General features: G+C 41.7%; 1 protein-coding gene across 6 annotated transcripts; it reads right to left on the bottom strand.

Annotated features, from left to right (window-relative positions):
* Positions 1–3,395: 3,395 nt before the first annotated feature.
* On the bottom strand, positions 3,396–14,255 carry LOC116250283 (L-type lectin-domain containing receptor kinase SIT2-like). 6 transcript variants are annotated; one of them, XM_050076891.1, is made up of 8 exons: positions 11,755–14,255; positions 10,409–10,468; positions 10,131–10,311; positions 9,900–10,034; positions 5,289–6,006; positions 4,799–5,190; positions 3,966–4,076; positions 3,396–3,854 (listed from the first exon to the last, which is right to left on the bottom strand). In XM_050076891.1, the coding sequence occupies exons 1-2, from the start codon at positions 13,711–13,713 to the stop codon at positions 10,463–10,465; spliced, it is 1,965 nt and encodes a 654-aa protein (XP_049932848.1). In that variant the 5' UTR covers positions 13,714–14,255; the 3' UTR covers positions 3,396–3,854; positions 3,966–4,076; positions 4,799–5,190; positions 5,289–6,006; positions 9,900–10,034; positions 10,131–10,311; positions 10,409–10,462. The 6 variants fall into 6 exon arrangements, 5 of the variants coding, with proteins under 5 accessions (XP_049932848.1, XP_049932849.1, XP_049932845.1 ...); XM_050076892.1 differs by having other exon boundaries at positions 10,131–10,264; XM_050076888.1 differs by having other exon boundaries at positions 11,626–14,254.
* Between the last annotated feature and the right edge of the window lie 10,660 nt (positions 14,256–24,915).

The following is a 24,915-nucleotide window of genomic DNA, read 5'->3' as shown; positions in this document are numbered from 1 at the left end:
CTTGTTCGTTGGCGTTAAATGACAAAGGCAATGGCTTCTTGCAAGAATTTTTTTTATGAATGAACCTTCAATGAAATCGAACAAGCACTTGCAGAGGATCTAAAGGTGAAGAAAGTGCAAAAAAGAAAATATGTTGATGCAGAAAAGAAGAAAATGTTGATGCTTGTGTTTTGTGTCATATACTATGGCCTTCACGGTGCTTCATACAACCGATATTATGACATACAATATGGCCTTCACAGTGCACCTTATTGTTCATTAGTACATTGTCTTACATATAAGATATGATTGCATGAAGAGACAACTTGTGTGAGATCATCCACATGAGATAATGATTGTGCCTTAATCAATGTGTAAGATACGTATATGATGTAACATGTGCGAGATTGTGCAAGGTGATGACTGCTAGATTTTCGGCTGCAACCAAACTCAGCACCAATCGAATCGTAGTCAATTTAACAAATAGAGATAATATTTCAGTGTAATCAATACATCCTTTTTGCTAAAAACACTTCACCACTACCATTGTCTTGTACCTCTTGCTACCATCAGTTTCTTCTTTTATTCGATAGACTAATTTATTATGCGTAGCCCTTTCTCCAAATTGATTCCTCAGTTAGCACTCATGTTTGGTTCATGTGCAAGGAGTTCATTTCCTCATTCATTGTTGACTCCTAATTGACAAAATTTTTTTCCTGCATTGCTTCATACAAACATTTTGGTTCCTAGCATCAGTCAACAATAAATAATGCAAGGTAGGAGAATACCTTTGAGTTGGTTTTGGTGTCCTACTTGATCTCGTCAACTGTGCTTGAGGCGTTCTAGGATTTTGTTTCAATTGGTTGTTCTCAACATTTTTGAAGTTATTTCTGACTATATTCTCTTCAAAAACCTCTTCCAATTCAACATACTCTTTACTTGCTTCTTGATTTTTTTGTCCTTTCCAGAGCAAGATTGTCCCTATCTTTGTAAGTGTTGTTTCGTTGAAAATTACATTTTTTTGTCTGATGATTTTCCTTTTTTTCATCATCCTAGAAGCGATAATAAAATTCATCATTGCCATAAACAATGAAATAACATTTCTTCAACTTTACATCTAACTTATCTCTATCATTAGAGTCAACATGCACATAAGAAACACAAACAAAACTTCTTAAGTGTGAAACATTTACCTCATTTCCTATCTAGGCTTCTTTAGGTATTCTGTAATTCAAGGGAACAGAGGGTCATTGATTGATCAGATAGGGCAGAGTACTAATGGTGTCAGTCTAGAAGCACTTGGGCAGACCAAAATGCAATCTCTTGCACCTGACCCTTTTTGCATTCAAGGTTATATTCATGTGTTCAACAACCCATTTTGTTATGTTTTTTTTTTAATTGTTTTCACCATCTGAATTCCATTGTTTGCAAAAATGTCCTTGAACTCATTGTCATCATATTGACATCCATTTTTTGATCGTAGACATTTCATTTTCTTGTCAATTTGATCTTCAACTTCAGCTTTCCATCTTTTAAAAGTATCGAAGACATCAGATTTAGTTTTTTCAAAAAATAAATCCATACCTTTTGGGTGTAGTCATCAGTGAATGTGACATAATAGAGAGATTCTCCAAGAGAACATCAATGAATGTAACATAATAGAGTGATCCTCTAAGTAAACAAACAGGGGCTGGTGCCCAAACATCTGTGTACACTAACTTCAACTTCTCCTCCTTCAGTGGTCACCCGACTTTGGAGGAACTAACCCTTTTTTGCTTCCCAAAGGTACAGTATTCACAAAGCCCAACTTCTACAAATTTTAAATCAGACAATTTGTTCTTTGCTGCCATAATTTTCATCCTTTTTTATATTCATATGTACAAGTATGTAATGTTATAGCAATGAGTTGTCATTGCATTTTGTTACAACCATTGTGTCTTTAATATCTACAATCATATATAGAGTATCTAGTTTGTTGCATCATGCTAGAACCATTGTACTTTTGATTATCTTCCAACATCCTACAATAAACATAGTGACATACTCCTCATCGTCAAGCTGACTTATAGAAATTAGATTTCTCCTTAGACCCAAAACATGTCTAACTTTCAGTTTTAACGCATGCTCATTCTGTATTTGTATATGGACATCACCCTTCCCTACAATATCTAGTGGTTCTTCATTTGCAAGATAGACATTTCTAAAATTGCTTGCAAAAGTAATTTTGCATACTTTCCTTACATGAAGTAGAGTGAAAAGATAAACCAAAATCTAAAATCCAAGATTCAATAGAGCTATGCAGACTCAAGACTAGGGCATCATGTATGTCCTCTGTGGCAACATTTGCACATTCCTCTTCTTGCTTTTGGTTTTTTTTTTCAGTAATCTGAAATCATTTTTCGGTGACCCGGATGTCCACAGTTCCAGCATCCTTCTTCTCGAGGTTTGAATGGACTCGTTCCTTTCGATTTAGGTCTGCCTTTTCTTGATTGTGTTGGTTCGTCATTCCCCTACCTTGAATATTCAGGGCAACAGAAAAAGTCTCTCATGCTTCTCTTATATGAATATTTTTGCTCAAAGTCAGGTCTAGAATATCGATAAATTTTAACATGTTAGACCCACTAGAACTACCCACTACAGTTATAGTCGCATCCCAATTTCAAGGCAGCGATGACAAAAGAATGAAGGCTTGAACTTCATCATTAAATTTATTGTCCATAGAACTCAATTGAGACATGATCACATTAAACTCATTTATATAATCAGCAACTGAAGCACCTTCAGTCATCTTCAAATGAAATAAACGATGCATAAGATAAACCTTATTATAAGCAGAGGGTTTTTCATACATATCTTATAGCGCCTTCATCAAGCCGCGGTGGTCTTCTCATCGACGACATTGAAAGTGACAGTTCTTGGCCAGTGTCAAGTGAATGACTCCAAGCGCCTGTCTATTTATCAACTGCCAATCATTCTGCAACATCGTCGCCAGCTTCACTAAGATGAGTCACAACTACAATACATGCTATTGGCAATGGCTCTTATCGTAGCCAATAGCCTTAATGCCATTGCCAATGAGATTATTGGGAAAGACTCTTGCCCTAGCAGATAACTAAAGGCTGCCCTTGCCCTTTTCAGCATAGGGAAAAGTCTTATGTTAGGATAAGGGTTGTTCCCAATAATATCATTGGCAATAGTTTCTTTGGTTATTGGCAATGATGGACGCGGTTGCAAAAGGAAGTTCTTTTAGTAGTGATTTCTTCACCGCTATATATATATATGTGCTGCTTATATAGCAGGTAAACCTGATTTTTTTCATTTGAAACTATGATGATTTCAAATAGATAATCTAGATTGGTTCAAACAAAACAAACCAAAAACATTGATTATTGAAACCAATACTAATGTATGTAATGCAACTTGGTAGAGGTTAGGTAAGTCGTCATATTTAAAAAAAAGTCAAATACAATTTACAAGACTAAGAAAGTGGTATCTGGAAAAAACGTGGAAAGCCTAAGATTGGGAATATGAGTACATCCACAATGTTATTCTGCTCCATTAACAAGCACAATTTACAAGACTAAGAAAGTGTATTTTGTTCTCTTCTCAATTAACAAGCACACTAGTTGTCGAAGCTAAACTCGGATGTCCAACCTGTTGGTTCCAAAATTTTGATCAACAAGACACTGAAATGCAGCCTGGCTCTGCTTTTAGGATTTCTGTTTACAAGTTGCAGTCGACTTATTTGTCGGCTTGTCTACTACTATTGTTGCTCGGGGCTGAGGTTTCTGTTCACAAGTTGCAGTCAGCATACTTAACAGTTTGTCTAGTGTGTCCATCCATTTGAAATGTTCTCTCACTTCCTTCGCACTCACCTAAACAAAGACAAAAACTAATTTCAGCATGAAGTTGAAAAGCAGATATACAGCACAGGTCCTACAGAAGTCTTTAATGGTATATAATCATCTTCCCACTTGCAAGCTTACCCATAGTCTTTCATAGAGGTGCTTCTCTGGCCAAGTATCATGCAATTTGCTCACTTCTAGAGGGGCGGTTACATCTCCATGACTTCTAAAGCTGAGTTTGACATTGAGTTACTGGTATCCAAAAGGAGAATAAGCGAAAAGCCATATATCACAATAAACCATGGAACCAAAGAAACATCACTTAAGAAAATCAATTATAAAATCAGATTTTACTGTTTTTTTTTTGTTAGACGTGGGTGTATCTTTCCCTCTATGGGTCACTGTTAACATGGGTTTATCGGAGGAGGAGGTGTTGGGCGAAGGCGACAGAGAAAGAAGGCCGTGGAGAGTCCGCTGTAGCCGGCAGAGGTTGGTGGTGGGAAGTGGATGGCGGCGGCTGGCTTCCATTGTCCAGTTCCATATTGACTCTTTTCGATATTGGGGTTAGGGTTAAGAAGGTTAGGGTATTCAAAAACTTAAAAAAAGGGAAAAAATGAAGAAAAGGAAAGCTCGGCCCAACCCACCCAAAAGCCCGGTCCAGCCCGCCCGGCGCTTTAATAATCGGGCCGGGCCGGGCCTCGGCCTTTGATTTATGCCCGAGGCCCGATAATGCATGGGCCCGGCCCGGCCCGTTTCTAAATGGGCCGGGCCTCGGGCTGGCCCGTTTCCTATACCGGGCTTTGGTTTTCACATTTTTACCAGGCCGGCCCGACCCGATGCCCAGCCTAAAGGGCAAGATAAATTTGCTCGTTGTACATCTCCTTCAAAGTATCTCATACATCTTTTGTTGTTTCCTTGTATAGAAATAAGCTAGAGATGTGAGGTTCTATCGAATTTATAAGCCAAGCCATTACCATGTCATTCTCAAATTCTCAATCTTCATGATGAGGATCATCCTTTGCTGGAGGCATGATTTTTCCACTGATATATATCCCACTTTAGATCGCCCACTCAGCAAAAGATGGGCAGCTTTAGCCCAATTGAGATCATTGGTGTCGTTGAGAAGAATAGAGATGATCTTAAGTATCCCATGACTTTGATCGTTTCCTCCTTTCAAACTGCTAGAGCTGCTGCTGCTTGATTGTTGAGGGTATCGGCCATGATCAAAAAAATTGAATGCCCGCTACTTCCGAGAATGAGAAAAACAGTTCTATATCAAAGAAGGAGAAGCGGTGGTGGAGGAGAGCAGGGGAAGCAGTTGGCCAGCGATCTTCGACACAGCTACTTCACACTTCGGGTGCAGTTTCTAAGCTCCAATAGAACAAGACAGAAGTTAGAACAAGACAGAAGTTACTGCTGGACACCAGAATAATTGCAGAGAGTTCCTAGGTTAAGAAGTGTCACCAGATTGACAATTGAACCACAGGAGATGATAGATTTTGGGGGTGACGATCACTGGTAAGCGCCGGCGGATGCGTTCACTTTCAGCAGCAGCACCTGTTCACAGCGCCTGGGAATGTTCGACCACAGGTTCTGTAGCTGGAAATTCAGCTCAAAAGCCACACCAAATCCGAATCCAGTTAAGGAGATATTCAGTATGAGTCTGTAGTTAGAATTCGTCATCGGATTGATAGACTTAACCCAATCTGTGGAAGAATTGGGGATGCAATCGAGGCTCCGCCTCGCCGGTGAACACATTCAGCTCTCGAAGGAGGCAATACTTTTGAATTTGGGCATTCTTTCCTGGAAGCTCAAATTGATCTGAATCTTCGTTAGTAACTCCTCCAAGAACTCAGGTTTCAGGCCGAAACCTGCTCGATAGTCAATTCCACTGGTTTGAAGGACGTCAACTCATTTCTCTGCCGCCTTTTGCCCTCGACATAATTGTTGTTTTTCCCAATTGAATACAGAATTGATCAATACGAAACACAGGAAACTAAATAACAAAGGAATTTGAGGGAACAAGTCACCAGATTGCAGAAAATCCCAATTCCGGTTGGAGATTGGGGGCGCAGTCGCCGTGATGGCAAAATTTTCACCGGTAACTCTCTATTTTCTGGCAGCAGCTCAATCATCCTCTATTCTCGCACAAATCAGCTCTAGTGCTCATGTAAGCCTTTCTCTGATACCATGTTAAAAAACGTATATGACAAAAATAAGGGATACAAAGAAGAAACAAAGTATAACAATGATTTATGTGGTTCCGCTTATTAGCCTACATCCACGAGAGAGAAAAAGGGGTTTTCTTTTTCTTCATTTTATGTGTTTTTTTACAGCAAGGATACAACTCCTTATATAGATTTGAATACACTAGATTAAGATGGAAACAGTTTTATGAGAGATTTTAAGAGAATCCTCTAGCAGATATCGATAGGCTTGATTGATTCCAATAATCTTGGTGAGGAAAATTCATCAGATCTGTATCTATCTTCTCCCAAAGATAACGGATTCTTCATTATCTTTTTATGGAAGTTGAGAGATCACCTCCTTATCTCTATGCCACGAACATCCTTTTCTCATTTTTGGACTCACATACTATTCGACCATTTCAAATATCTTCCAGCGATCCACTGGAAGAGGATCGAGTCATTCCACCACAACGCGAGATGACCTGAGAGCTGAATCTACATCACAACCTTCTCCTCCTCCTTAATCTTCATCTTCTGACCAGGGCTCCACCAGCACCTAGGACCCCAGCATCCACTCTCTTTTCTGCAAGACGACTCTCAGAGCCTTTTCAGAGTCGACAAAAATCATGAACTGCCCATTGCCAATCACAAAGAACCTAGGGTTCCTTATTTGCCTCTCATTTCTTCAAGCACGTACTAGTCAAGCCCTGGCCATGAGCTTCCACCCAGCATACCAGTAATAGCCGAGAAGCAGAAAGGACATACCAGCAAACAACAAGCTTCTAGGTGGAGCGTTACAACTAGCCCTTCCTCCCTAACCTGCACAGTCGCTTCTGGCAGGTCTGCCAGGTTCGGTTTCTCCTGCATGGAGACGATGTCCACCCACGAAGCATCGGTTCCCAAAATCATCATCGTCCTCTGCTCCTTTTCCTCTGTTTCAATATGCTTTGAAGCTTCTATAGGTTTCAGATGCTCCCACAGGTCCTCCTCAGGGCATGCCCTGGGGATCACCAGGGGACTCCCTAGAAGACATCGTGTGAATCCTAAACCCCTACGGTTTATCTCAGGCTCTCTTACCAAGCATTCATTAGAAGCCAGGTACATGTGTCACCAACGATTCATTTCATCAAAAACCCTGTTTTTGAATGCTAAGGGCATCCAGCTAGCCTTGGGCAAAACGGGGCAGTCTTCAAGGGACAATGTCAACACGAACCAACCACAAAAGCCTGAAGCTCAAAACTCGCACAACCATTGTCCCAATGAACGTGCTTTATTTCAAAAAAAAAAAAACGACAAAAATATTAAAAATAAGTCAGCCATAATAAACGGGAAAATGACATGCTTTTTGCAAAATGTCAAAATAAAAAAAACACGCATTATTGGCGTTTTATTCATCCGTATTGCCTTTTTTCATAGTTTTTTATGGTTTTTTCCTTTTTTTGCATTGTTCACTTTTTTATATTTTTAATTACCAGAATTTTATTTCCATATTTTTTAGATTTTATTTTTAATTATTTTCGCTTTTTAAAAGTTTGCCGAAATTTTTTTGAAAAAAATAATTTTTTGTCTTGGTATATTTGAGCACGCCGTTTTGCACCCGAAAACAATATTTTTGACACCGTATACAATAAGACGTAAGAATAAGTGCCTAACAAACTCACATGGAAACGTTGCAGGATAAATCAATTGATGTGATGCTGCAAGCTCATGGCTAAGTGATCGATCCCTTGAATATCCAATAACCTGTGAACCGACCATTTTTCACTCATAGTTGGGCATTCGGCGTTAAAAAAAAAAAAAAGCAATCAACAAATAAATAGGAAAATAGAGCTTTTTCCATAATAAAACTATATTTCATTAAACAAAAATAATGGTTTTAGATAATGTATTATCCGAACATGTATTGCAAAAACACAATATTCTTCTTATTGGCACCTAAATAAATGGGAACATCCTAAAAGCGAACTTTCCGTTTCTTTTACTGCATTTACTAGTCTTAGGTCATCGTTTAGCCTTAAATAAAAAATATGGAGACTTGTGTGGCTGATCAAATCAAGCCAAGTTGGGCACAGTTATGGCCCAGTCCTTGTAAGTTTTGACTGCAAAAGAGTTTTGCTAGTAGGCTGACCGGGTGCTGGTCTGAATCAAACCGAGTCAATGGATTGATTTGCATAGCTTTAAAACACCATGAAGAACTAGTGTAGACTAGCTTGGTCAATATCATCGAATGATATGTAACATGACTTTATAAAGGTTGGGTGGATTTTCTAAATCGACTTTCTCCGTTGAGTTGTGTATATCCATTGTCATAGATCTAACGCAATGAGAGAGAGAGAGCCGATAAAATGAAAAATATATAACAAAATTTAGGGACAAGACGTCTCCTAGATACAAAAGCAATCTGCAAAAACAAAAGCAAAAGACGAAATATACAATACAATGCACAGTGAGAAGAAAGGTGTGAATAGAGAAGAAAGAAGGAGCGGCACCGTCACCTAGCCGCAGACGGACCGCGGTGCCTTAACCGACTGGCAAACTGGACATCCTTCTGCATAAGACGAGCCACACAAACTGACGAAGAGAAGGTGTCCTTGAAGACCCTGTTGTTGCGCTCCTCCCAAATGCGCCACCAAGCTGAAATGAGCAACGACCTCCAAACACGACCCCAGGAAGCAGACAGGTGAGGGGAAGGACAAAAGAGAAACATAAGACGAATGGATGGTGGGTTTGGAAGACTACTAACAAGAGAGAGCCAGGTAAAAGTTAGGACACTAAAGAAGAAAGGGCAAGAGGTAAAAAGGTGAACCCGAGACTCAGCAGAGGGAACACTGGTTAGCCAAACTGATGCCGAGGCGCTGTAAGTGGTCAAAAGTGTTGATGTGGCCAGTAAGAAAAAGCCAGACGAAAGCAATGGCACGAGAAGAGAGGGTAGGAGACCAAAGGGATCGGGGTGGGAGTGACGCTACTGAAGGACCAAAGGAGGTCAGGTAGCAAAAAGAAAAAGTGAACTCGCGGGTAGGTGAGAGAGGCCAGGAAGGGGATGTGGACGAAGAGAGGTCAGCAAGGCGGAGGAAAAGAAGAAGGGCAGAAAACATGTCTTTTCAAAAGTGAGAGGGAGATGGGTGAGAGATGGAACAATTCCAAACGCTAGGGGAAGGCATGTCGAATTTGGAACAAATGAATTGGGTGATGAGAGAATGCTCAGTTGCCAGACGCCACCACCAAGAACACAGAGAAGACTCACATGCCCGACTAAGGTTGGTAACCCCAGCCCCCCCAAGAAGACGCGGAAAGACAACCACATCCCAATGCGCAAGGCGATCCGAAGGTCGATCCCCATTCCAGATAAACTTACGAATAATCTTATCAAACCTACTAAGGACAGCCACAGGAGGCCGATAGACGGCCAGATATATATATATATATATATATATATATATATATATATTAACAACTATTAAATAATCATGAGATTAAAATAGTTGTTAAACTCTCTCACTCCCACTCTCTCCCTATCAAATGCGACCGATGATTGAGAACAATCCATTTTCCAAGGGGGTACGTATCGGTAAGAAAAACAATGTTTTCTTAGAATACATGCTCTTATAATGTTCTGTTTCAACAACACCGGGATATGATTTCATAATCATAATAATTATGTTTGTTAGATCTAGGAACAACATCCATAATTAAACTATATCTCATGAAACCAAAAATACTTGTTTTAGCTCACGTATTTTAGGAATATGTATTGCAAAAACACAATATCCTTCCTTCTTTTAGTGCATCTACTAGTCTTAGGTCATCGTTTAGCCTTAAATAAAATTTATGGAGTCTGGTGTGGCTGATTACTAAACATGGAAGTTTTGAGTTTACATGGATTTACCTCCAAGAAGCAATCCACATCAAGTGGTTTGGATTTGAAGTGATCTTCACCATGTGGACAGCGAAGAAAAATCTCCTGCAAACTTAGCGGTCTGTATTGACGAATTGGTCACCAAATCTGATTGCGGACCCACATCTAATGTATTTTACAGTCACATATTTAATCCATTTGCATATGAATACTTATAGATTTCAAAATCAGAAAAAGTCGAAGACAATTTATTATTTGAACCTGTCAAAATGAGTTGATAGCTTCCGATTTCTTCAAAGCAGGTACGACCCTTCGTCATGAAATTTCCAAGTCAAGTCAGATGATAGTTACCCATGATCTGAGAGAGTAAATACATATCCTGTTGACGCCCCGCCCTGTTCACATTAATGATTCAAAGAAAGCAACGAAGGCCTCTGGTCCACTAGAAAAGGAAAATGCGTCAAGAATACCAAAATCAGACGTCTCTTCTGATCTCGCTATCGGTGAAAAGAACAAAAGAGATCAGTTGAGATGCATACCTTATACACTTGAACATTTCAAAAGCAATCCCACCATGATCCTCTTTTCTGTTCCTAGGGCTGCAATGACAAATATTGTTGCCAATGTTATGGAAATATCATCACTTTATCAGAACAAAGGCTGGTTCAGATATATGTTGTGCGTGTGAATCTCTTTTATAGAAAAGAGAGAGAGGGAGAGAGAGAGAGAGAGAGAGGTGTTGGTAATTCATGCTTAAACTGGTGGAAAACATGGATTGAACTCAATCTATTCGCCGAACAGTTGCCACTTCGAATGAAGTGAGATGGCAAGGCGGGGAGATTTGCACATGCCATAGTTCGTGATTAAGAGAAAAACATTTCACTTACGTTGTCCTTCAAATTATGGCAAGTTTCTTTTTATTTGTTTGCTTGTTTATTTTCTAATCCACTCGCCACTTCTGCAACTTTAGGCCAAGAAAATATTTGTGAAATCCTTGGACCCTTCCACCTTCTGACGACTTCGAGGCCAAACATGTGTTTGAAAAATCAGACTCTCTGATGTGACTCCACTTGAAAGAGGGACCTGCCCTTTCTGAACTCATGTCAAGAACAGGATAAATTAAGCACTATTTTTTGTGAAGTGAAACCAGCCTTTTCGCATTTGCGCTTGTCATATCCACGATTCATTTTGGAAAGAAGTCCTGCCATGCTTGTCTGGAAGCTCAATTTGGGATATAAAATCCCTACCCTTGGCGAACATGTCTAAGACCATGACTCTCCCTCTTTTTCTGCAGAAATTGGAAAAGGGGAAAGGCAAACGAAGGAAAAGGAACATTTGGATATCTTGTCTGCTAACATATAAAAATTGGCCTTACTGGATTTCTTGTATGCGAGTCCACGATCAACATGTTTTAGTCTTGCCAACAGTTTTGTTTGGATAATAATATCGGAATGCTAAATGTTGCTGCTAGTTCACGATCACTATATGAGAATGCGCCTTATGTACTCTGAAGTACACTAATGAGGACATTTCATTCAATGAATGACGCATGTTTTGTGAAGTATATACAGACACCATGAAGCAAACTCAGCTCCACGTTCATTCTGCAGATTATATACCAACTCAATGAAGCAAACGCGGCCCCTCTCAGGGCCATAAGTTGGAATTATACATATTCAACGGGGAAACTATTAAAACTGCACAATGTTTCTGTTGTTTAAAGTAAGTAAGCAATCAAGGCAACAAAGTCACATACTGCTCTGCAAAAAGCGGCTACGGCTCAAATTTTGTTAACTTGTTAGCTCGAACAGTGAAGAAATGATTGTCAGTTCGATCAAAGCGAGCTCAGCGACAACCTGTCAGAAGAAGGGTATGCGAGGACTACCTGTTCAAAGCTCCTACAATCAGACTCCATGACTAGATTTTCAACTACAAAGTCCTCCATGGATGCATCCCGTTTGAGAAACTGAACCACCTGCATCATGCTAGGCCTAGCCTCAGGTGCAGCCTGAGAGCAGAGGATGCCAAGCTTGAGTACCAATTCTGCCTCTTCCCTTACATAATTCATACCAAGCCGCTCATCCACTGCATGAAGTATCCTTCCCCTCCTCCAGCACATGAGCACCCAGTCTACCACCATGACTTCTTCCTCAGATTTCTTATAGTCCATGGGCCGCCTTCCACACGCCACCTCAAGAAGCAATGCGCCAAAGGAGAAGACGTCGGCACTCGTCGTGGCCTTGCCCGTCTGCGAGAGCTCAGGTGCCATGTAACCCAGTGTGCCTACAACACGAGTCGTTTGGGGGTTGCTTCCATGGTCATAGAACTTTGCGAGGCCAAAATCACTGAGCTTGCCATTCATGTCAGCGTCCAATAATACATTGCTTGCCTTTATGTCTCTGTGCACAACCACCTGCTCCCACCCTTCATGCAGATACAGCAGGCCAGAAGCAATTCCCTTGAGAATCTTGAACCTTTCTTTCCAGGAAAGGAGTACCTTTTGCTGGTTGAAAAGAAAGGTATCTAGGCTTCCATTAACCATGAAATCATACACCAGCAGCAGGTCCTCTCCACGCCTGCACCAACCCTGCAGCTGGACTAAGTTCCTATGTCTCATCCTCCCCAAGCTTGATATCTCTGCTACAAACTCTCTCATCCCCTGTGTGGCACCATTTGTCACCTTCTTGACTGCAACCTCCAAGCCGCTGCTGGGCAGAACTCCTTTGTAAACACTGCCAAAACCTCCCCTGCCCAACAGCTCCTTCTCCCTAAAACCTTTGGTTGCTCTATAAAGTTCCTTGTAGGGAAATCTGTGAGGGTAATCCAGTTCCCATTCTTCAACCGACTCTGAATAAAGCCTCCACCTTCTGTACAGTAGATAGGAAGCAATGGCTATGGTGGTGACAAGGAAGAGTGCTAAGGTTGAAGTATATGGCAGGAGTCTAGAGGTTTTCCCAGTCGGTTTAATCTTTGGATACCGGGGAAGTTTTGACAAGTCCAGAGGTGGAGCTTCTCCATTGATTGCAAAGCTCCATGCTAGGATATAGTGTTCACTGATTAGCAACTTGGTGCTGGAAGAGAATCCTACGTACATGAATTCTTGCAGAAGAGGAGATAAATTTAGAGGGTAAGATATCAGGGGGCGGTGAGGCCTTAGAGGGTGGGACAGAGGAGCTATGGTTATGTTGATCAAGCCTGAAACGCCATCGTAGTCGATCCATGCCTGCAAGCTTTCACCACTTTGCAGATTAATCGTTTGATTCGTCGACTCATCCGTGTAGTAAGCCGCAGGCTCAGTGAAGTTGGAGGTCACACTGTTGATGTCGACGCCCACGTGGTTACCGTCGGGATCGTTCGCTGACGATCCCGACAGAGTGTCGAATTCAACTGCAAATATGTGATTGGAGGGTTTGCCGTCGGTGGATTTGTTGACGAGGCCCATGAAGTTGCCAGCTACAGCTGTGGGCAGATCGGAGGAGGGCGCCACAGTGAACGCAAAGCCGCAACATCCGGAATTCTGCATCTCCGAAACAATGGCAAAGATGAACCGACTACTGAAGGAGAAAGTTCTGTTAACAAGTGACGGGTCCCTGAAACGCAGAGGCATAGGGTAGAAAGCATGGCCGGTGTAGCCACTAGACAGGATGTTCGAGTTGTTGGTTAGGCGCAGAGCACCAGGGCCTGTGACTATAGCAGACCCCGTTAAGGTCAGGTTGGAACCACGGAAGTCATTAAAGACAAAGGGGCTTCCACCCGAAGTTGCAGAGACGAAAAGGTGAGACAGAAGGAGATGAAGGATAATAAAAATGGTGCTAGGAAATGGAGATCTGCCTGTCTCTGCCATGAGTTCAGAGATTTTAAGTAGCAGAAGACGGTTGTTTGGTTATTGATCGTACGAGGACCACTGGTGCTACTCTCCACTTTTATGGTCGAGGTGAGCGAAACTGTCCACGAAAAATTGTGCGTTGAGGTGTCAGTGACAAAAATACCCCTTATTTGAACTGTGAAAGGGTTAAAAAGTATAAAATATACACTATTTTATAACAAATTGCAGCTGAAAGTGAGATCGCAACACACCTAAATCCGATACCGCTTTAACTCGAGATAAAGCAAAGAAATGAGAAGAAATGAATGGACCTTAAGTCTTCTCGGATGCAAAGAAGGACTGCAGGTTACTGAAGTATGAGGACTGCAGGTCCCTGCAGTAAAGTAAAACTACATCAGCCTTCTGGGCCACAAGGTGTGATTTCACCAGCTTTTGACTCCTTCTACGCTGTCTTATTAAGAGAGGGAAGGTCTAGTGTCCTTGCCCTAAAATGCGGTTATGTGGAGTGTTCCTCTGTGTCTGGGAGTCTATATGCTTTGTTTTGCATTGTGCTTCCTTTACTTATGTTGAGTCATTTGCTTATGCATGTTTACTTGTAAGGGAGTACCCTCCCACCGGTTTAAGTGTCAAGTATTGGGATTTCTTGTTTTGAGTGGTCAACATGGGAATCCTGTAAGAGGCCTCGACCGTCCTACATAAGTAAAGTCGAGATCATTCTCCTTATTTATCTTTCTCGTGATGTACTAATTTTCCAAGCGAATACATTGCGAGATTTCTTTATTCACAAGCATTCTTTATACACTTGTTTTCTCAAACTACTTTTGCGCCCCGTTCGGTGGTTTGAAGGCATGGGCAATCAGGTTCTTGCCGCGCCGCACGTGCCGAAGTTGTCAGCTCGTGACAACTGGTATCAGAGCCATGTTCGGCAATCTGGGAAAGCGGTTGGATAGTCGGTGTACAACTACACGCCGACGATCGTTGATCGAAAGAGACCTCCAACGATCGCTGATCGAAGAGGAAAAGCCCTGACGACTCAATATAATCTGCGAAGTGCCAAGAGCAAGGGGGTAGCCCATTCTGACGAGATGGGTACATCCCAGGGTCAGGAAGACCTGACCGAGATGGTGAACAAGCTGGTTACCGATGTAACTACTCATGAAGAAGCGTTGGGTAATGCAGCTGAGTCCTTCGGGGAAATGAAGGACGAGATGAAGATACTACGGGGACAAATGGCCGACCTAGTGGCCATGAATCGGGCACTGACTGGCACATTGACTGCGTTACAGGCTGAAGTCAAGAAACTTCAGGTAAAGAACCGCACACTACAGCGACAAATCTCTGTAGGTGGAGGTGACGATCGGCCAGCGAGGGTCGACGTTCAGAGACCAGCTAAATACAATGGAACTCGGGATAGTCGAGTGATCGACAACTTTTTATTCAAAGTGGAGTATTACCTGGACTTGCAAGGCGTTATGGGGGACGACCTTCAAGTCAAGACTGCGGCTATATTGCTAGAAGGCGACGCTGTGGCATGGTGGAGAAGGAAAAGGCTCGACATTCAAAAGGGGATCTGCACAATAGACACTTTCGATGATTTTCAGCGAGAGTTGAGAACTTACTTCATGCCCCCGAATGCGACACGCCATGCCTATCGGATGGTTGGTGAATTGAAACATACCGGATCCTTACGAGATTATGTGAGGGTCTATCAAAGGCTGATGTTAGATGTGCCAGATATGCAAGAACAAGATAAATTGAACTGGTTTATTTTGGGACTTCAGTCGTGGGCACAATCCGAAGTGGAAAGGAGTAATCCGGAGACCTTGGAGGATGCTTATGTGGTAGCAGAACGTTTGGCTGATACTCAGCGCAAGAGCTACACTAACGCCTTCAAGCCGTCGAGGAAGCCTGACCATGGAGGAAAGAAAGATGATCGAAGGGAACAAAAAGATGAACCATCAACCCAGCGCCAAGTCGAAAGAAGAACTTTCTTTCACAGAAACGACAACTCTCAGAATAGAGTGTTGAAATGTTGGTTTTGTGATGGCAATCACTTAAGAAGGCAATGTCCAAAACGTGGAAACAGGGACACTCAAGCAAGCTCTTCAAGGCAATCTGCTAATGCGGTACAAGGTGAAGAAGGGGAATGACCAAAGATGGGTGTACTTCAACTTCTGAACACCATAAAAAGGGAGGAAAAAGTGAAGGTGACAGCAACACCTTCTAACGATCTCATGTACTTGGAAATCCTGGTAAATGGAAGGTCTACCCTGGCTATGGTAGACACGGGAGTCACACATAACTTTGTCTCAGTTGAGGAGGTGAGGAGACTAGGCCTAACCCTTGAGAGGGGAGAGTTACGCATGAAGGCGGTGAACTCAGAGGCCAAACCCATCGACGGAGTGGCCCGAGATGCGGTTGTGAAGATTGAGAGTTGGTCAGGAAGGGCCAACTTCTCGGTGGTCCCGATGGATGATTTCCGGATGATCCTAGGCATGGAGCTCCTCAGTACTGCGAAAATTGTCCCAATGCCGCACCTACGCAGTATCAGTATCATGGATGAGAAGTCCCCTTATATGGTTCCAGTAACATCGATAAAGAGGGATAAGGGTAAAGCCGCAATGATATCTGCCCTTCAGTTGAAGAAAGGCCTCAAGCACGGTAAAGAGACGTACTTGGTGGCAATCAGGGAAGTGACTAATGACTCCCCTAGTTTGGTCCCAGAGGCGCTTGCGCCTGTCTTAGCGGAATTCGCAGGAACAATGCCTGCGGAGCTCCCTAGATGGCTGCCACCTCGACGTGAGGTGGATCATGCCATCGAACTCCTTCCTGGTGCCAAACCCCCAGCAATGGCACCATATCGAATGACCCCTGCAGAATTAAGAGAACTTCGGCGACAGTTGGACGAGATGCTAGCTGGATCAGACCCTCCAAAGCTCCTTTTGGTGCACCAGTGTTATTCCAAGCGAAGCATGACGGCTCCAAAAGGCTATGTGTGGATTATCGAGCGTTGAACAAGGTAACGGTGAATAACAAGTACCCCTTACCTTTGATTGCAGACCTGTTTGATCAACTAGGCAAAGCTCAAGTGTTTTCTAAGTTAGACCTCAGATCAGGATATTGACAAGTTCGGATTGTTGATGGCGACGAGCCAAAGACCACTTGCGTCACTCGTTACGGTGCCTTTGAATTCTTGGTAATGCCGTTCGGGTTGACGAATGCCCCAGCCACTTTTTCGACTCTAATGAATAAGATATTCTATCCGTACTTAGATAAGTTCGTGGTAGTCTATCTTGATGACATTGTAGTGTACAGCAGCTCCATGAGGGACCATGTGGAACACTTGCGAACAGTGTTCAAGGTATTGGAGGAAAACGAACTCTATGTGAAGCGCGAGAAGTGACTATTCGGCCAATCGAAAATCAGTTTTCTCGGTCACATTGTGGGAAAAGGTCAGCTGCGAATGGACGCAGAAAAGGTGAGGGCAATTCGAGATTGGAAACCGCCAACCAATGTACCGGAACTACGCTCTTTTCTTGGTTTGGCGAATTACTATCGACGATTCATTGAGGTGTATTCTTTGATAACTGCGCCTCTCACTGATTTGTTGAAGAAAAACCGAACTTGGGCTGGGGAAGAGCTCGAAGAAGATGCATTCGACAAGTTGAAGAGGGCCCTGACGCAGGAGCCTGTGCTCAGGTTGCCCGACCACACAAGGAAATTTGAAGTCCACACGGATGCATCAGATTTTGCCATTGGTGGAGTTTTGATGCAGGAAGGTCATCCAGTTGCCTAAGAGAGTCGGAAGCTGAAAGACGCGGAGCGACGGTACTCCGTGCATGAAAGGGAAATGACGGCCATTATTCATTGTCTTCGCACATGGAGGCATTACTTATTGGGGTCCCAATTCGTGGTAAAGACTGATAATGTAGCTACATGCTACTTCCAGACTCAAAAGAAGTTGGGTCTGAAGCAAGCTCGATGGCAGGAATTCCTTGCAGAATTCGATTTTGCCTTGGAATACAAGGCAGAGAAGACAAACGTCGTAGCCGATGCACTGAGTCGGAAGGCAGAGTTGGCAGCTACTCGGACAACATCATCCGAAGCGCAACTCGATGGTGCTCTTTTCGGGCGGATTCGAGAAGGCATGAAGCAGGACCCAGTGGCCAAGCACTTGGTCAAAACAACGGAGGCGAGAAAGACGCGACGATTTTGGCTACAAGATGGACTTTTGATGGCAAATGGCGGACGAGTGTTCGTGCCTAGATGGGGCAATCTCCGACGAGAGTTGCTGAAGGAGTGTCATGACTCGTTATGGGCTGGCCATCCTGGCCAGGAGCGGACACTGACACTGCTCGAACGTGGCTACTACTGGCCACAGATGCGCGACGACGTTGAAGCATATGTGAAAACATGCTTGTCAGCAGGACAAGGGAACAAACCAGAAGCCTGCCGGTCTCCTGGAGCCTCTTCCTATTCCAGAACGTCCATGGGAATGTCTCTCCATGGACTTCATCGTCAGCTTACCCAAAGTTCACGGCTTCAGCTCCATCCTTGTGGTTGTGGATAGATTTTCAAAGTATGCCACCTTCATCCCAACCTATAAAGAATGTCCCGCGGAAAAGACGGCTGAGTTGTTCGTGAAGCATATTGTCAAGCATTGGGGCGTGCCGAAAAGCATTGTCAGTGATCGGGACGCTCGCTTCATAGGGAAATTTTGGCGCGAAGTATTTCGTTTGTTGGGTTTGGAATTATTATTCTCAACAAGTTTCCACCCTCAAACGGACGGCCAAACTGAACGAATCAACGGATTGTTGAAACAATACCTTCGACACTATGTTAGTGCGAATCAAAAGGATTGGGTGAAATGGTTGGATGTAGCTCAATTTTGTTACAATTTGCAGAAGAGCGAGTCTTCTGGACATAGTCCATTCGAAATAACCACTGGACAACAACCGTTGATGCCGCATACCATTGCAGCCCAAGAAAAGGGAAGACCCACTTTTGCCTACCAGTTCGTTCGCGATTGGCAGGACCATACGGAAATAGCTAAGGCGTTCTTACACAAGGCCGCCAAAAAGATGAAAAAGTTTACAGATCGGAATCGAAGGCCAATGGAATTCCGAGTGAGTGATCAAGTCCTCGTAAAGCTCTATCCTAATCGCACGGGCATTTTTCGTGGTCGACACAGGTCATTGATCCGCAAGTATGAGGGACCCTTCACAGTGCTGAAGAGAATCGGAAAGCTAGCCTACAAGCTAGACTTGCCGCCAGACTTTAAGGTGCATTCAGTGTTCCATGTTTGTAACCTGAAGCCCTTCTATGTCGATGAGGAAGACTCCGAGTGAAGCGTTCCCGAACGAGACCCGATCCTGCAGCGAGCCCCGCCGACCAAGCGAGCGGCGGACCGTCGGATGGAAGAGATTCTTCGGCACAAGACAAACTATTTGGGGGAGCCGAAGAAGTACCAAGTGAAGTGGATAGGCGAACACAACCCCACCTGGGAGTATGCATTCCGCATGAAGCAGCGCTACCCGCTGGAAGTCAAGGCCTATCATGAAACTGCTGGCGCCGAGGACGGCGCATAACTTGAAGGGGGGAGCCTGTTCCCCTGTGTCTGGGAGTCTGTACAGTCCTTTGCTTTGTTTTGCATTGTGCTTCCTTTGCTTATGTTGAGTCATTTGCTTATGCATGTTTACTTGTAAGGGAGTACCCTCCCACCGGTCTAAGTGTCAAGTATTGGGATTTCTTGTTTTGGGTGGTCGACATGGGAATCCTGTAAAAGGCCTCGGCCATCCTACATAAGTAAAGTCGAGATCATTCTCCTTACTTATCTTTCTCGTGATGTACTAATTTTCCAAGCGAATACATTGCGAGATTTCTTTATTCACAAGCATTCTTTATACACTTGTTTTCTCAAACTACTTTTGCGCCCCGTTCGGTGGTTTGAAGGCTTGCGGCAATAAGGTTCTTGCCGCGCCGCACGGGCCGAAGTTGTCAGCCCGTGACATGGAGGGTCCCCAACAATAAATGGTGAAATCAGGTCCCACTGTCCTTAGAGTAAAGTAGAAACAACTTCTTAAAAATTCGATTTTGAACCTATAGTGTTGCTTCAAAGAGCATACCATAACTTGTTGGGATAGAGATTTCTAAAGAGGTAGGTCTCTAGTTTTTTTTTGGGTGCTATATCTCTTTGTGTTAAGTAGTGGAGCACAATATATAAGTTAAAGGATACACTATCGCCATCATTGACAATAATGCAACCCATGACCCGAAAGTTATGGGACCCTTTAATTTTATGCGGTGGATTATTAACCTCTGGCTTACCCGAAATCTAATCTAGATTTAATTTGGTGAATCAAACGATTCATATATTTAATTGGTAAAGGTTTGTGCTCATATTTGTTTCATTAAAAAGTGCATCTATATATATATATATGCATGTTAAAAATAAAAAACTCTTCTAATATTTGAAGATAGTGAAAAAGGCACTCCTTATAAGCTAGTGAACTGAATCCGCTGATTCATGCCAAAAAGGATGGACAAAGGGTTGTTTAGAGTTTGCTCATCTGAGATCGAGCTTGTTCCATAAAATGTAGCGGAAGCCGAATCATAAGCTAACTCATATTTCTCCTTGCGTTCCAACTGGCTCATTTCTTGTAGGTGGTGCGATCTTCATAGACTTTTGCACCCCTTTCCCCCTCTTTATTCGCCTGGCTGCAAAGCGATTTCATCTCAACCTCCAACAATGTGCCAAGTTTTTTCTTAATGTTAAAAATGATCACGTTAGCATATTATATCCTATTGTGGCGTGTTCACTGTCCTCGGGACATGTCACGGATTGATAAAGGAACCACTCTCATGGCCGGCTTCCAAAAATGTGTCTTTACCAGTTAGTTCTAGGTTGACCAACATTAATGGATCCTTTCCTTTGATTTCAGAAGTCAAAAACCAGTTGAATGCTGCACGGTACTTCTTCATTCCTCCTTGAAAAGACTTGTTTATTTCGATTCTTATAATATTGGCCAAATAGGTCCTTCACTCCCTTGAAACTTGGCATAGTTGGTCGGCCCAGTGGCTCATGTGAGCCTAGCTGTTGGTTCAATTTCTATGTAGCATGAACTTTTTTCACAAATTGAACCTGCATAGGCCGCAAGGGTGGCGTCAATAGCCTCGAGGTTCTATGTCAAACCAAGTCACAAGCAAAAAGGGAAAGGTCAAGTCACATTATGTGTAAGGCCTTCGGTTTTTAGCTAAAAGGGTCGTTTGTCTATGATAAGAAAAGGTTATGCAAGACTTGCTGTTTTATAAGAAATAAAATGCATTCGAGGCCCGACTGAAATGATCCTACGCAATATGTATAAAAAAAATAAAAAATCTTTACAACCAGATTCCTCAAATTGTTTCCGAACTCTTAGCTTGGATATGATCCATTTTGCATTTTAAATTCAGACTAGGGAAGTCAACTGATTGGGTTTGAATCAAATGTGATTTTAACCCTGTCCACTTTTAGAATGTTCATATGTTCGGATCCAAATACAAATTCAAATATGAATGAAGAAAAGTTAAAATGAGATATGAATTTGAATTCACAATGTAAATCTAATCCCAAATGATTTTTAAATTCACATCTGAATCCAAATTTGACTTCTAAACTGAATCCAAACTACACTATATATGTTAAGGACCGACTTCAAAATAAATGGATATTACATATATGATATTTATTTAAAATTAAATTTGATCTAATTCCAACTCTAAATCTTTTCAGATATTTACTTAAATTCAAATCTGAATCTAAATCCAATAGAATGTCATTTCTTTAAATCTATATTCAATCTATTGTTTTAGCCAGTTTTCTCCTTATCCTTTTTCTTTTTTGGAAGAAGTTTGGTTAGATCCAACTCAGGTTAATTTATTGACATCCTTAGTAATTGAGACCCAGTAGTTAGGCCTGTCTGTACCCCGATCCATTGTGTGACAATAATGATGAAAGGGTTGACAATAACTTTCAAGCACAAAAGATGCCTTGTTGCTGGACAAACGCCAACCACAAAGTTTAACAAAGTGACAGCTTCGTTCCACATACGTTGTAGGGTTCTCTATTAAACACCTTCCCCAACCCCCTTCCTTCTACCTACCTTTGCCTGCTGTTCTAAAGACATCATTCTCGTCAGAACATTAAAGTGAGAAGAGAAAGAGACAGATTGTGTATATATATATATATACATATATACATATATATATATACATATATATATATATATTGCTAGACATTTAGGGTAATGACGAAGCTGGCTCTTGGCACTGGCCTGTGATGTTGTCACGTGGTATCAAGACGCTTAAGGATTCAATAATAGAATCGGGATGAAGAGCCGCCGAATTAGCTTAAAATTTAAAAGTCACAACTGCCCCACCATCTTCAATGTGCGGTAAAATGACATCAAATGCCGTGCATTAGGAAAATTCCAAAACTGATCTCCATTAATGGGGGGGCTACCCAAAGGGCTACCCAAAAGTCGTATAGTTTCGCAACGTCCAAGCATGTTATTATTTAAGCTTAGAGAGAGAGCAAACACATGCACGATGCCGAAGAAGTCTGTAGGCACCTCCCGAAGCACTGAAGATGTGTTCGATTACCGCCATCGAGCTCTCTCAAAGTTTATCAACACAATCACAAGAACAAAATATAATTTTAGGAATAGCAAGAAACCGTTCCTAAAAAGTATAGGCGAGATTCCGAAAAGAAGTTAGGAACATCTGGGCGACAGTTCTTGAAGCATTCTTAAAGGTGGTGTTCCTAATTACTTTTAATAATGGTCATGACCGTTCCTAATGAAAGATCCACTAAGATTAGCGATCAATATATGTTCCTAAAAGTTTAAATGCTAATTGCATTTGAAAACATGTAGAGGAATAATCACCTTCGTCTGTTCCTAATACCATATATATTACTACTTCAGGAACAATAACCCCGCTGGTTCCTATATTTATACACAAATGCACACATACACAATAGTTAAACAAAAACTATGAAATTTACTAATTGATAATATATCCTTTACATAATTGAGAAATAAATCAATATACTCCTTCCTGTTTCACAACTTCCCACCTGCAAACCAAAATAAAATTCATAATTAAAATGTTAAAATATTATGCTTACAATGAAATAAAACAACACTAGAGCTAGATTGAGAGAGATGATGAAGAACCGTATGCCTAGTGCCAACGGCATGCAGTCTTGTAGACTTCCATTGGAGTCAAAATGCACCCAAACTCGGCTAACATTAACCTATAACATGTTGAAAAGGTTATCCCAAAAAATGAGAAAAAAAAAACCTGTGGCCATTGGTTGACTGGTGCTTGAGACTTAGGTAGCCATGCCAAATTGATGCGCCTATGCAGCAAATTCTAGTATCACCACCTTCAATAACAACCACCTTTTCACCTTTAGTAGATATATATTGACATCACACATATTGCTGATTAGAAGCCTCTTGGTGTACATGAAGGAACTCCATTGCAAAATTTATTCCCTTAATTCCTCTCTCGGGAATAAAAGCTCCATGTGGGAGAAAAAATATGGATGTCAAACATTAGTGAGCATGAACCATAGAGGCCTTCATACAGATCAAGATGAATATGTTTAATATTTGAACAGTTAACCTAGAGCGTCAAATGTGAATTAAGAAGAAAATAAGGAATACAAACTAGTCATGTTATGGCTCTGCTCTCTGTCAAACAAGTTTAGATGGCTCCTTTTTAGTTTTTGGTTTTTGGTACCACGTGTGCAATCCTTTTGAACGAATTTCTGTTGGGAAACATAATAAGGATTAATCAAGTCTCCAGCAGGCTTTATCACTAAGTCTTTCAGCTCCTTTCTCTACATATCTCTAAGTAAAGACTCAATTCCAAAAAAGTGCTACTGTCATTGAAATGCAAAACACGTCAACACCACCACAATCAAAAGGAAGTGGCATTGCCTAATACTGTTAGTTTTAGCACTTCTATATCAAAATTCAACCACCAAATGCTTCCTATATTCAATAATTGTTGTAGTGCGAGCTGCTTCACCAGATTGTTCTCCCCCACCCCCTCCCCCACCCCACCATGAAAGGGGTCTCATTGGCATCCAGTTATGGCGTGCAAAGTATCCAAGTCTATTAGATTTGAGCCTACTCTAGGTTCAATGGCCAACAGTGGATATGTTGGGATGGGAACGCTGCATTCTCCTCTAACAAGCAAGGCATCTGCAAAAATGTAACAAGCAAGTTATCAATACATTATAAAAAGATGTATTTGATAAGCCAAGTTGTCAATACATTATAAAACTATAAAATTGTCATTGTGCCTATACTGAGAAGCCATAATGGCAGTACTATGGCTAAGAAAGAGGCCTTCTTTTTCTGTTTTTTAGAGATAGGCCTCAGAGTATATACACAGTAGGGACGGTCATTGTCCTCTGTTTGCATGCTCTCTGTCCAACAAAGATTGCTGGCATGTGTTTATAACACTCGCAACAAAAAGTACCAACACAACCTGGTAATTACAATAGGGAAAACCATGTTGTAGCATTTCCTATTCACAGTGTATCACATTTTGAATACCTTGAGAAGAACAACAATAATATGTCAATTCATTCAACATTTTGAATACCTTTGACCTTGAACAATTTTATAGACCTGAATTACATCAACCAAAAGTTGTCACAATTATTGACAAAAGACACCACTTTACATAAGAGAAAATGCTTTGGACAATTTTACCTCAATTGGTAAACTATTTGATCTCTATTGGTCTCCAATTTTCGACAAGGCTAATTTGTATGTTGGATAGTAAAACCGTATGTCTCTTTATTATCTCTCAAGGCCTTCTTGATCACTCCCTAAGCTCTTTCCATTTTGATGACTATGCCTCCATCTGATTAATAACCAAAAGAAAAAAAGAATTTGGTACAGTTAGAATATCTCTGAGCTTCAACATTGTTTTGCTAGAAGTGACAAATAACAAACTTGATGAAAAATCTCAGCTTAGACCTGCACAGCTTCAATCTTTGTTTCATCACCTTTTCTTGTTCAAAAATTGAGACCTTCTTTGAGAACACCGTCATGTATATTTTGCCTAATTTACAACTAAAAAGAATTATATGCACAATACAAGTAGGCGAAAATGACGGACACTAGACAATAAAGTTTGCCTAGTGAATAGGAATTGCCT

This window comes from Nymphaea colorata, chromosome 3 (genome assembly GCF_008831285.2).
Source record: "Nymphaea colorata isolate Beijing-Zhang1983 chromosome 3, ASM883128v2, whole genome shotgun sequence".
Classification (NCBI taxonomy): Eukaryota; Viridiplantae; Streptophyta; class Magnoliopsida; order Nymphaeales; family Nymphaeaceae; genus Nymphaea; species Nymphaea colorata.
Note: the sequence above shows the minus strand (reverse complement) of the source record. Positions and strands in the feature narration are given on the sequence as shown.

Bases quoted from the DNA above. Each gene is read 5' to 3' on its own strand.
- LOC116250283 (XM_050076888.1), bottom strand. From the start codon at position 13,713: ATGGCAGAGACAGGCAGATCTCCATTTCCTAGCACCATTTTTATTATC.